This window comes from Eschrichtius robustus, chromosome 1 (genome assembly GCF_028021215.1).
Source record: "Eschrichtius robustus isolate mEscRob2 chromosome 1, mEscRob2.pri, whole genome shotgun sequence".
Lineage (NCBI taxonomy): Eukaryota > Metazoa > Chordata > Mammalia > Artiodactyla > Eschrichtiidae > Eschrichtius > Eschrichtius robustus.
The window spans coordinates 38,113,332-38,127,336 of record NC_090824.1 but is presented as its reverse complement, the minus strand read 5'-3'; the positions used below and the strand labels follow the sequence as shown (position 1 = coordinate 38,127,336).

Below are 14,005 nucleotides of genomic sequence, written 5' to 3'. Positions count from 1 at the left end.
ATCTCTTCCATTCCGCATTGTTGTACACTGTCCACTTTTCATCTCCCGTCACAATTTGCTTTAAAAACGCAACGTTTTCCTTTCGTTTCAGTAGAGAACCGCAGGGGAAAATATGGTCAAGAAGGTTTTTTTCGCTTAACGTGAAACACAAACAGCAAAGTGATTCACATAACCAAGATGGTGCAAATGATTTTCCACACTTGATTTGGATATTTTGAGTATGTCAGCTATTTCCCACGTGGTATGACGTTGACTGTTCGCAATTCATGTCTCCATTCTCGATTTGATCGCTATCAACTTCAACTGATCTACCCAACCATGGAGCATCGTCCAGCGAGAAATCTCCAGCACGAAATTTCACAAACCACTTTTGACACGTTGGATCAGTCACAGCACCTTCTCCATACACTGCACAAATCTTTTTGTATGTTTCAGTTGCATTTTTACCTTTCTTGAAATAATAAAGCATAATATGTCGAAAATGTTGCTTTTTTCTTCCATCTTCAATATTAAAATGGCTACACAAAAATTCACCAATGTTTATGTATTTTTTAAAATGCACACTGGTATTATAGCTGTAACAATCTAACAAATTGTTTTGAATGAAGCTAAAGACCACCAAGTGCTACTGGAGCCATCTTACGGGAAAAAAAAAACAGGAACGAACCTTTTGGCCCACCCAATATTATGTTGAGGTAGTTTCCTTCTATTCCTATTTTGTTGAGTGTTTTTATCATGAAAATGTGTTGAATTTTCTCAAATGCTTTTGCTGCATAAATTGAGATGATTGTGTGGGGTTTTTTTTCCCCCCCCCTTCATTTTGTTGATGTGGTGTATTACATTGATTGATTTTTGTATGTTGTACCACCCTTGCCTTCCAGGAATAAATCCCAGTTGGTCATGGTGTAAAATCCTTTTAAATATGCTTCTGAATTCTGTTTGCTAGTAATTTGCTGAAGATTTTTGCATCCATGTTTATAAGGTATATTGGCCTTTAGTTTTCTTTTCTTGTAGTATCTTTGTCTATTTTTGGTGTCAGGGTTATGCTTATCTGACAGAATGAGTTAGGAAGTGTCCCCTCCTCTTCAATTTTTTGGAAACATTTGAGAGGGATTGGTATTAATTCTTTTTTTAAATGTTTGGTAGAATTTACCAGTGAAGCCGTCAGGACCAGGACTTTTCTTTATTGGGAGATTTTTGATTACTGACTCAATCCCCTTACTACCTACAAGTCTATTCAGATTTTCTGTTTCACTGTGATTTAATCATTTCATGTAGGCTATCCAATTTTTTTTTTGCATACATTCATAGTACTCTCTTATACTCTTTTTTAATTCTGTAGGATCAGCAGTGATACCTCCACTTTCATTTCTGATTTTAGTAACTTGAGTCTTTTACTTAGTCCATCTAGCTAAAGGCTTGTTCATTTTGCTGATCTTTTCAAAGTACCAACTTTTGGTTTCATTGATGTCTATCCTCTATTTTGTTTATCTCTGCTCTAATCTTTATTACTTCTATCCTTTTGTTAACTTTGGGTTTAACTTTTGGATTTAATAAAATAAGCATTTATTAAAGGTAATAATTAATATTTTTTCAGGTTACCATGTGCCAAGCTTTATGCTAACTACTTTACATATATTACCTAATGGAATATAACAACACTATAAGTACCATTTTACCTGCATTTTACAAAGGAAACTGAGGCTTAGATCAAGCGATTTCCCCAAAGTCACACAGCTGATAAATGTCAGAAGCCAAATGATCCCAAGAGTCTCTGATTTCCAAGTCCACGGCCATCACCTTGGGTGACTCTAGACAGAGACATCTCGCCTGAAGAGCTTTGGGGAGGACAAAGGGGGCCGTGGCTGATATCCATCCTGGTTCTGAGGCCTCATATCACCTGGTAGCAGCAAAATGTGACTCAAATTGTACGATTAATTCAGACTTTGATTGCAAGAGGTGAAATAAATTAAATGAGACATTAAAGAGGCAGGAAATCTGCACATCAGAGAATAGGCAAGACTATGGGCAGAGGTAATCAATAAACACTGCTCCAATCAATCAGTGAATGCACATGACTTGCAGTGGACTTTTAGGTATGGGGCACAGCATGTAGCTATTAAACTTGTTTTTTAAAATCTTCCTTTTCAAGAATAAATTATACATTGAACATGTATCATAATCAGAAAAAAATCTAATTTTAATTCCCCTTATCCTATAGTTAGTCTTGGTTAACTATCCCATAGTTAGTCTCTGTTAAAAAAAAAAAAAATCTAACGTGAATTTGATCTAAGAGAAACCACCAGGACACAATATTATATAAAACTCCAGGAAATAGGATTTGGACTGTACATTAACTTTGCCTCCATTATAATACAGTGTTTACAGGCAGGAGGCAATGTTATAGAAAGGATTAGATATTCCATGAAAATCAACTCTTAAATTTCTTTGAACCCTAAATTTCTTTTAACCCTTCTTTGTTACAAGTTTCTTCTTGGTAAATAACTTACGACCTTCAGATGTTAAAATGGTCATGCTTTGAAATACAAAAGTGCTAAATTTACACAGATTTTTCCCTCCCCAAGTCAGAGTTTAACTGAACATGAAACAGTAATTGGTTAACTCTACATGGTTCCAGATCTGATATGATTTAATTAGCCAAGAGAGGAAAGCACACCTAAATCAAATGCTTTACAAAGAAAGTATCCCATGGTTGGCTACAGATGATACTCCTCTCATCACATCACGATGAGGCCTATGTCCCCTCCACTTGTATCTGAGCAGACCTCGCCATTGTTTGACCAAGAAAATATTACAGAAGTGATGCCATGACAGTTTCTGGACCCAGGCCTTAAAGTATTAGCAGTGCCCACTTCCTGTCTCTTAAAACACTCATTCCTAGTTGTCATGCTGTGAGGAAGCCCAAGAAGGCATCCCCATAAGGAGGCCCATGCCAAGAAGAACTGAGGCCTCTGGCTGAACCCCAAGCCAACAGCCAGCACCAACTTGCCAACAGCCAAATGAGTGAGCCATGTTGGAAATGAATTCTCCTACCCCACTTGATAAACCCAAGTTGATACTTGAATAGCACAGACAAGACATTATTGCCAAGTCCTGCCCACACCTTACATTTGTGAACAAATGTTCTGTCACCAAGTTTTGGGGGTAGTTTGTTATCCAGCAATAGACATTGGACCGCTCCCTAATCACAAACTGATTTTCTCAAGTTGAAAGCCTGAACATACCAACCCCACTGCCTCACAGCTACTTTGATCAAATCTACCATTAGTGTGGTTCAAAAAGGCCATGGACGTCAGAAACAGACAAACAAACAAATACACACAGCCAGGCACCTGAAAACTCTTCACTGCTTCTTTATTAGGATGCACCCACAGTACAGAACCTCTCACACACCTGTGAAAGGGGAAGGTTACATTTCCCTTTGGGAGCACCTTCATGTTTGTTTCTGTTACCACTTGGAAGAAAGTAAATCATTTTCAAAGAAAGACATTTTAAAACTCCAAATGTTTTAAGACTCGGCTTGCATTTTGTTGTGTTTGAAAAGGAAGTAGCACATTTTAGCCAGTGCTGGAAGATTGCTTTGTGGCATTTTAACTTTAATGTGGATCAGAAGTCTTCACTGTCTGGTTGACCCAGTCTATAATTTTCATATGCAACTTCTCATAGCAAAAATGTTTCATTTTTACCTCTACCCACAAACAGATGCTGTTTAAAAAAACACACACACGACTAAATTTAAAACCAATCATGAACCACAGCATTTCTAACAGGGAAAATGAACTTCTGCTGCCCTCTCCTGCTAAAACAATGAAATACTAAAATACCAAAAGATTTATGAAGCTAAAGCGAAATCCTCAAACCAAAAGCAATGGACATGTCATTCTCATTATACCTCAATCAAAAATCAGACAACAACCAGAAAATGCATTGGTAATATTTATATTTGAAAGTTCCCCATTGATACATGAGGTCTGGATTACAACTTATATACAATAAGTGATTTCCAAAAAAAGTAAAGAAAGAGAAGGGAAGGAAGGAAGGAAAGAAAGGAGGGAGGGAGGGAAGGAAGGAGGGAGGGAGGGAGGGTAGAAAAGGAAACCTATATTCATAGACATCATAATATGGGATGTTTATTTCCAAGAGAGATACTACTGCTGCTATCGTGCACAAGAAGCAGCACAAATTAACACTAGATTAAAATTTGCTCAACTTTCTCTCAAGATGCACAATCCTTTTAGAGTTTCAAAATTAAATACTGAGAAATATAAAATGCATTGCCAATATAGCTACTACAAAAATCCTTTGTGGCTCATTCCTTAACTCCACTCAGAGAAGCAGCTGAGCCAGAATATAAAAATAAAAATATTGATGTGCAAATAAAATATCACTGATCATGTCTGGTGCCACCTTTTTGCTACAGGTGACTGTCACTTTGTTATAACATTGGTAATAGCATCAAAAGAGAGAATCTCTTCATTTCTTGGGCCAGGTCAGTGCATCCAATTAAAGGGAAGAAAAAACAAAACAGAAGAAACAAAACAAAACAAACAAAACAAAAACCTCTGAACATTTAAAAATGCCAATAACATCCATACATCTTCCCTTTCCCACCCCCCGATCCCCACAAAAAAATAAAAAAGCTTTTAAAGCTCTAAATATACTTTTTTTTTTTCTTTCCATAGTGTGATTGAGCCTAGGGCTATACATTTAAGTATAGCAGGTGCAATTATAAGCAATTCCTAGATCTGCACCCTGGACTGTCCCACGCATAGAAGGAGGTACAAAATAAATTAAACCCTTCCATCTAGGCAAGCAAGCCCAAGACGAAGGAGCGTAACCCTGCTTGTGAGTATCCAGAGGCATTGAGGGTATTATCTATGTCTTACTTTTTTTATTTTTTATTTTATAAAAAACAGATGTCAGGGAGAGCAAAATATAATAAAATTTAAAAGGACGAAAACACTGAAGGAAAACAACTGGAGACACCTGCACAATGAGAAAAGGAATGCATGCTTGATTCAAAGTATGAGATGGGTCAATTCACTCACATGGTTGTTCTAGGCCCACAGCCTAAGGCCTCAGCATCCTTCTAAACCACAGGGTTCTGTTTTTGTTTTTTGTTTTTTCTTCCAAAGACACGCTTAATCCTACCCCTGAAACCAATATGGTAGGGATAAGGTTGGAGCGATCATCACTCACTAACTACAATATTTGCTATTTAAAAAATATATTTATATATAGTTCTGGAAATTAGGAAGCAAACAAAATATAACACAGAGATGCATTTGTCACAATTAACTCAAGTTGCGGCAACAGCAGAAATGTGGGAAAGGACAAAGAGAGGGCTGCTGCAAATGCAGCAAGTACGTCCTTAAATATGTCACATAGTGCAACAGTCAGATTACCTCAGTTACTGTGCATCACTGGACACAACATGACAAATGCCACATTGTCACTTTCAGTTAAAAAAGAAAAGACAGTGTTTCTTCTCAGAAGTTGCCCTATGAATTTTAGACATATATCTATAATAACTTCTTTAAATATGTCTAAAATTTGGCTTTATTCTTCTCAGTTTGGAATGATCAACATATGAAATTGACATCAAGGATATCGGTGTAGCTCTCACCTTAACTCTGAGGACTGGGTGAGGTGCAAAAAAGGATCCTGGTCTTTCTCATTTCAAATGACTGCATTTCATTCTAATGGGCAGAGATATTTCATAAACCTGTGATTGTAATGTCCTCTATCTAAAAAGATGAATTAATGGCAAACAAAAGTTTATATTGTCAAAATTAAATGTAAAGCAGAGTTAAAACTAACAGGCTAAAATCAAAGGGCTAAAGGAGATGATTTGTTACAAATTTATTTTTATCTTTAGCATTTGAACTTGCACCTTTGCTCCAGTACTTTTAAAGTAAGTTGTTTTCATCTTTGGCAGCCTCTGCCAGCTTTACATTGAATTCCCATTAATGTTCTATAAAAAAAAAAAAAAAAAAAATCTATTAATTCCATTAAACCATGTTGTGTTTGGTATTGCATATGACTCTTTTACTGCTGTTTCTTTTTCAGAATTAACAATGCCAAATTTTGTTTTTGTTTTACAAAGTTATTGAGATGACAATATCCATAATCAGCTGACTTCTACGCACAAACTGTGACCTGATAATCCTGAAACACTTAATAGGGGAGAAAGGTCAGTGGCTTCTTATTTTTCCTTTTTTCTTGTAAAGAATAAAATTGCATATTTTACCTTATATTTTAAATGGAAGGAAGAAAATATACAAGCCCATATTGATACCATATTTCTATTAAGAGCAACAACAGTTCATATGTTCCTGTTTGCTACTATCACAATTCAACACAGGAACGCAGAATCAGCTCTATACCACGAATACTGCTGGAAGGGATTGTTTAGGATTATCAACTCACTGCTGCCAAGTCCATAACAAGCAAAAGCATCCTGGAAATAAATCCCAAAACACACATCTTTCAGTACACAATAATGCAACTGCTTTAGGTAAGTACATAATGTACACAAGTTTTATCAGCATTTTAACTCCCCAAGATGTAAGCTTCCTCTTTTAAATACAAAGCAGAGAGCCAATAAGATAGATCTATAATACAGCCTTAGATTTTGTTTTTTGTTTTTCTTAAACAATTTGGTCACAATGCACCTTTGATATAAAAGCATTTTTAAACTTTATTATTAATACTCAGGACATTAGGAATTTCCAGATTTTTTCAGTAGCATTTGTAGAACCACTTTTGGTAACAAATACAGTAGTTAGGAATACGCATTCAATTCAGAATGCATAATAATGTTTATCCTGAATCCTTTCTGGCTAAAAACAGGGCTGGCGCTGTGATGGGATATAGAATGAGAATCTACAAAAAACACTGTAATACGTTTGTTTTTTTCCCAGAGGCTTCATCCTCTTTTGCTGGAATACTTTATAAATACATATTAAAAAGTAAGGCAACAACTCCAAACAGTCCAAGCTGTTTGCTCAACTCTATTCCCAATTAGGTTCGCAATCCTGGTGATCAATTTCATGGTTGTACTGTTTAGTGTTTGTCTTTCTTATTTCAAAATGGTCCAAAAGGATGTCTTCTGACATTTCTAAAACATCTCTGGTTTGTGTGTTCAATGACGTACATAACTAATACTGGTCAGGTACTGAACCCTATGATGTCCCAGTGCCTGTTTTCAAAGGATTCAAGACATTGATTTGGAGTCACCATAAACTGATGCGTGAATCCAAAATTCCCTTCCCTACTATGTTTATCACCTGCTCTCTTTTACTCCTAATTTTAAAACTAAAGGAGTACCAGGACTACCTGCTTACTGGAAAGATGTTCGCTCCAGTGAACAAAACTTTTATCAGGGACCCTTATAATTCACGGCCCCATTCCACGTGGACATTCAACTCATGAAGATGTGCAAAAGGAAAAGATGTCAAATTACAGTCAAGTTACCCAGAGGAGGATGTTATACAAACTTATAAGGAAATGACAGTCTTTTTTTTCCCTTCCTTTACTATAAATACACTTAACAGCTTAGCAGAAAGACAAGCTAAATTTAAGATTGTTCACATTTGAAAATTGTTTCATACTCTCTGCTAATGATAAATAAGGAACTCCCAATAATGGAATTTTAATATACAAATTTCATTGACAGATCTTCGAAGACTGCTTTTTTTTTTTTTTTTTTTTTAAAGAGGGTTAGAACAATGATTATGTTTGCCAAGTTCTGAGAAGTCCATCTACTGTCCAAACTTTGGACTGAAGTCCTTATTTTTTTTTTCCTTTACTTAGAGACAGGTATATACAGTGCTGTTGTAATAATGAAACAAATGTGAAATCTACTGTAAAGTTGCACAATACAGAAAACTGCTGCTCCATCTTCTACTACATAAATGTGTGACTCCACAGGTTAGTAAGGTTGTTGTCATTATTTTTGTTAAGTTGGAATTATCCCATCACGTCTAAGACCTCTCTTTAACTCCAGATCCTCCAGTTTTTTCCACAATTCTTCACGCTCCTTTTCTTTCTTTTTCTCACTGGGGAAAAAATAGAATACAAGGTAAACAACTGAGAAAGTGTAAAGAGATTATCCAACAATAACTGCCCCTTTGACATACTTTTCCCCAGACTTTTTAAAAGGTCTCTGAAAAGTTTGGCATTTTTGGTTTTTCTCTCTCTTGCTTTTTATTTTTTCTTGACACATATATAGACATAAAATAGAGTAGGAGATGACAAGAATATTTTAATATTTCACATTAATATCCCTTTATACTTAGCTTAATAAAGAAAATTAACTTCAAAATTACCAAGAAAGAAAAATGATGATCATTTTTATGTATCTGTTAGCCTAAAACCAATGGTACATTATTCATTTTTACTTTGGGTCTAGTTCAAATCTGATTTTCTTTTTGTCTCCAAATAGTTTCTCAAAAGGGTTGCTAGAGATGACACCGATACAAAGAATGTAGTAGGTCAAGAAAATATACTTCCTCTTTATTATTACTCATTTTTCTTACATTATGTATATGTAAACTCTTTAGCAGAATCTTGTTCTTACAAGTATTAAACCACAAAATCCACATTACTAACTTATTTTATACCTATATATATGGACAAATTAAACATTCTTCTGTGATTTCAGTTTTAATTCTGGACAGAACTTTGTTGATATTATTGGGTATTAAATTTTTAATGTTCCAAGCCTTCAAATTTGGCTCAATATCAATTTGACTAATGACTTCCAGACTTTTCAGATTTCACTGTTTGGAAAAATTTACCAAAAAACTAGATGTTCAAAATAGGGTAGGGACTCCCCTGGTGGCGCAGTGGTTAAGAATCCACCTGCCAATGCAGGGGACACAGGTTCGAGCCCTGGTCCAGGAAGATCCCACATGCCGTGGAGCAACTAAGCCTGAGCGCCACAACTACTGAGCCTGCGCTCTAGAGCCACAGAAGCCCGTGTGCCCAGAGCCCGTGCTCTGCAACAAGAGAAATCACTGCAATGAGAAGCCTGGGTGCCTCAACGAAGAGTAGCCCCCACTCACCGCAACTAGAGAAAGCCTGTACACAGCAACGAAGACCCAACACAGCCAAAAATAAATAGATAGATAGATAGATAGATAGATAGATAGATAGATAGATAGATAGATAGATAGGGTAAACAAATTTTATTTTGCCAAGGACATTTTTAGATTACCATATTTTTATAAAATAAAGAATGTTAACTTTAACATCAATGAAGTAGTAAGTCCACAAACCAGGAATACATGGCTATACTATACATTAAATAATTTCATATTTATTAAAAATAATTCACTACACTGTCCCTAGTTTCTTCATGTTGTGATGAACCAGTAAACAGCAGACCCAGATAACATTTGTGAATCCATAAATTCAGATAAATCCTGAAAACAGGGGCTCTGCCACCCCAGGCATGGCAGATTATGGTCCTTGTGCAACTTCACTTGGTAAGAATTTAACTTCACTTAAGTAAGAATTTTGTACTTCACTACAGTACAATATGTACTCAGGGAAGGAAATCCACATAGGTTAAGTGAAATGTGTATATAATTCCATTGCCTCATATTTTTTATTGTCACCAATTTTTTTAAAGTTATATTGATATCTACAGCAACAGAAATTAATCTTCATCCCCCCCGCCAAAATGTCTCTAGAAATATCTAAGGAATTCTATAACCTCATTCCACTAGAGTATTGAGGGAACATTTAATTATATAATATGGTAATTAATATTATCATTTTATAATTATTATTTCGGTAATTTAAGCCTTGTTTACTACAACTAGTTCCAACCAGCTCAAATACAATCTGCACAATATGAATTTCAATGAGTGTAATAGTTTTTCAAACAATTACCTATTTGGTAATTTTGATCCTGAAAATTTTTATTTATAGGGTAACAAGGGCAAGATTAGATAATTCTCCAACCATTATGGATACTAGATTCTTAACTGTAAAGCAAGCTGTTTGGTAAATTACCACTTTTGGTTTCTCAGTACAGTCTGGGGATAATATTAGGTCTAAATAAATGTTATCACAGAACACTGATTTAAAAGTAAATTCTACAGATCCTGCTGAGTTTCAATGCATATTGATCTTCCTATTTGGAGGAGGAAGAAGATGGGAAGCAAGGGCTTAGAGACCTTATCCAACTAAAAAACAGCTTAAACATATGTTAGGTTCTCACTGCCCTAATCTGCAGTTGAAATTAAGTGCTGACATGATTAAAACACTCATCTTGTTACTGAAGCATTTCACGAGCCTTTGATCAAGAGTTGCATGGCAATCATCGCAGTCTATCCTGTGGGGCTTTTCTTCCAGATGAACTTCTTGCTGAGTTATCATACATCTTTTACACTGACAACTTTATCTTCAAAAATCCTAAATATTTCTGAGATAGCTTCTGTCACCCCCATTCTTTCCCACTTTTCTCTCTCCCTGTAGGTGGCAATTTAAAACTCCACCAAGTTGTCATACTAGGGATAATGTCAAACTCTCTTCCAATTTCAATTTCACAGAGCACTAATGTTGGCATATGTATCAATATCTATCAGTGTTACTTACTCCACCCACCTGTTTTCAGATTTGTAATACTTAAAAAATTTTGATCTGAACTGAAACAGTTAGTTACTTCTTGCCTTCCGGAAGTGAAATCCTCCTTTCATTTCTTGTCTAACAATACCAAATAAATCTCTTTAGTCTCTTTTTCTCTTCCCACATCCATGGAAAAACCAGTATTTCCAACTATTCAGTACAACCTTCTATCGCTCACTTGACAAAATATTACCCTGGCTTTAAGAAAACCCTTCTGTCATTAAGAAAGTCCACTCACTATAAGTCGCTTTAATATACCAGATTATCAGAATCAGCTTCATAGTGTCTATTCCTGGTCCCCTTGGTTCATTCCTATCCTTTTCAAGAGTTTGGCCTATTTAGTTTAAATGATAAATGATCAGAAAACAGTTCTGAAATTCAACAGAAATGAATGAATTTAATTCAATCGATTTGAATATTTTAGAAATAAGGTCTTTAATAGTCTTAATGGAATTCTACAGATTTAATCCTTATTCAACTAGGACAATAAAAATGGGCTTTTACTTACCATAAAAGAAAGGATATTATGTACAATGCACTCCTTAATTGTATGTCACAATATAAAAATGTGTCCTGTATCTCCTTTACTTAAATAACATTTTTTTAAAGATTTTAATTTAAGTTTGGAACATGGAAGGTTACTATAAATTTAATGATTTGCAGCAACTATAAATACTGTATAGTAAATTAAAAGTTCTTTAGGTATGGTACAACATATCCAATAACTGGTATTTATTTCAATGTGGCATAAAAAACCTCAGGCTCTTCTCTCTACCATTAAACACTTGCCATATTCCATAATTAAGTCGCTTTTCTATACTGCATCCTGGTAATTAAAAAAAAAATCACTGTGAAGGTCCTTTGTCCCTGCCACCAAACCTCTCCTTTCATTGCTCTTTTTATCTAAAATCCAAGTAACACATTAAAAATTGGGCAAAGATGCAAGGGAACCACAGAAAGTTTTGCTCAGGAGGTTCAGCCAGGTCTTGAGTATGAAAACTCTGGGATCCTTGCAGGTCCGTGGTTTTATGATATACACAAAGCTGACATTTTCTTCTGGATGAGAAAAGCCAACCCAGAGGCTCAACTACTAACAAGCTCTCCAGACTTTCCTCAATCTCTCCAAGTATATCAAACCAGGGTCTGAACATCTGTGTGCCCCCAAAATTCATATGCTGAAATCCTAACCCACAGAGGTGACGGTATTAGTAGGTGGGGCTTTGGGGAAGTGATTAGGTCATGAGGGTGGAGCCCTCATGGATGGGATTAGTGCTCTTTTATAAAAGAGACCCCACAGAGATCCCTCGTCCCTTCCACCATGTGAAGACATAGTGAGACCAGCTATGAACCAGAAAGAGGTCCCTCATCCAACCATGCTGGTGCCATGCTCTTGGACTTCTAGACTCCAGAACTGTAAGCAATACATTTTTGTTCTTTATAAGCTACCCATAAAATACCCATAATGTGGTCTTTTGTCATAGCAGCCCAAACGGACTAAGACAACATCTTTTGGAAAGTGAACACATTGAACAAGAAATAACAAAATTGAAGAATCATGTAAACGAACTCAAGGAAGGCCTACTAAACCAGAGCATTTACTATAAAGAGTTCAACTGGTTTCTGCTCCCCTTTGATCTTAAACATTTCAAGATTTGTATAATACACTTTACCTCCTTGTTCTTTTCACTGCTCTCTAAATCGTAAGGAGTTTGTTGGCTTCTAGTATAGAAAGTAAGTTCTGGGCCAAAAAGCTAAACAAAAACGGTGCCTCATCTCTCCTGCTGCTGGAGTGAAGTACAAAATCAGCCCCATTCTAGTTCAGAATGGGAGCGACTCCAGATGGCAAACTACCTGATGGTCCCCTTAAGTGGACCTGAAATACCAGTTATGTGCCAGGCTCTTAACCCTGAGGCAGAAGAGAAACATTATGGAAGGGAAGAAGGAAAGCAGCCTTTTTCAAAATGACACTTTGTTACCCAGTGGCAGACTAATAAAGTCGCAGCTAATGAGCATGCGAAAATGAATATGGAAATAAATAAAATTTGCTGCTTAGGATTTCAGGTACAGTTAGGCAACTTCAGCAAAGAGCCAAAAAAAGAACTCAATAGTATTATGCACGGCTGACAAAAAAGCTTTAAAAAGTTACCGCTGACGATCTGACTTGTATGTGGCTGTCAGCTCATCAAACATGGTGCTGTTCATTTCCATAAACGCCTTCAACACATTGTACACTAACGCCACGATAGCCCTGGAAGCACAGAGAGGAGGGAACGTATTGGTTAGTCCCACATAATGGGATGCTGAATGAAGAAAGCGGGTGTACAGCCTTTACCTGAACGAGCGCCTCACACTGCATAGTCTCCATCCCTTTTTAGTTGGAACAACTAGAAATGACCTACAATTCACTTCCACATCAAGAGAGCTACATTCTTTAGGTAAGATATCTTTCTGAGGGGTTGGCAGGATTAGAAAAACAAAATCTAATTTTGCCCTCCTAATTATGGGTACCCAGAATAGACTTGCCTGTGGGCACTTGTTAATTTCATTTAATAAAAAGGCAAGCATAAAAATAAAGCAACTTCACCCTAAAAATGAGCACCTGTGGTAGGACCAACCTTTGAGACCTGAATTTGCATAGAGTTTTATTTTTAAAGTGATAATATACATAATTCATCAAAATCAAAGGCTGTTCCCATGGTAACAAATTTTATATATCTATAATTCATATTCAAAGATGATACCAAGCCTCTGGAAGCTGGGCAGTTTACTACGAGTTATGTCTCTAGTTGGGATTTGCATCAGTCCATCCACTCCTTAGTCCCCTTGCTGACCCAATACACAGGCTGGTAAGGTAACTGGCAAGCTGGTGATGGCTGCTACTAGCTGTGGAATACTAAACAGCTAAAGAGCCAAACGGCTGCCTATGCTTATCCAGTGGAAGAATAAGCTCTTGGCAATGTGAGGACTCTGCCATGACGGGCTTGGTATCTTCAGACTAGAGTCTAAATAACATTGCCCTTTGCAAAACTACACGACATTACTTCCCTTTAATGTGTTTCGAATACCACTGAAAAAGGCATTGGTAAAAGTTAGGCCATATAATAAACCCTGGGTTTGATGTTTCTAAAACATTCATAAGAAAGTGGACTTGCTGTGTTGCTTCTGCCCTGTGTCCATTAAAAGGGAAACTTATGGGGAACGACCTTCTCAAATAGGATGGGCAGTGATGGAGAAGAGCCAAATACAATCTACTGAGCAGTTACAGACACTTGCTAGAAGCACTCTCTAGGTTCTCCAGAGGCTATCTACATAATGAGATTTGTCTGCTAGCTCTTTATTTTTATAA

At 36.4% G+C, this 14,005-nt stretch overlaps 1 protein-coding gene across 3 annotated transcripts in view; it reads right to left on the bottom strand.

Moving 5' to 3' along the window:
• Positions 1-3,358: 3,358 nt before the first annotated feature.
• Positions 3,359-14,005, bottom strand: part of PPP2R5E (protein phosphatase 2 regulatory subunit B'epsilon) — a 151,268-nt gene continuing 140,621 nt past the window's right edge. For 2 of the 3 annotated variants that reach the window (XM_068544337.1, XM_068544346.1), the window contains exons 13-14: positions 12,806-12,907; positions 3,359-8,081 (exon numbers count right to left, since the gene is read on the bottom strand). In XM_068544337.1, coding sequence (XP_068400438.1) covers positions 7,982-8,081; positions 12,806-12,907 — 202 coding nt within the window. In that variant the 3' untranslated portion in view covers positions 3,359-7,981. The remainder of the gene's footprint in view (positions 8,082-12,805; positions 12,908-14,005) is intronic. The other variant, XM_068544355.1, reaches the window with a different exon arrangement.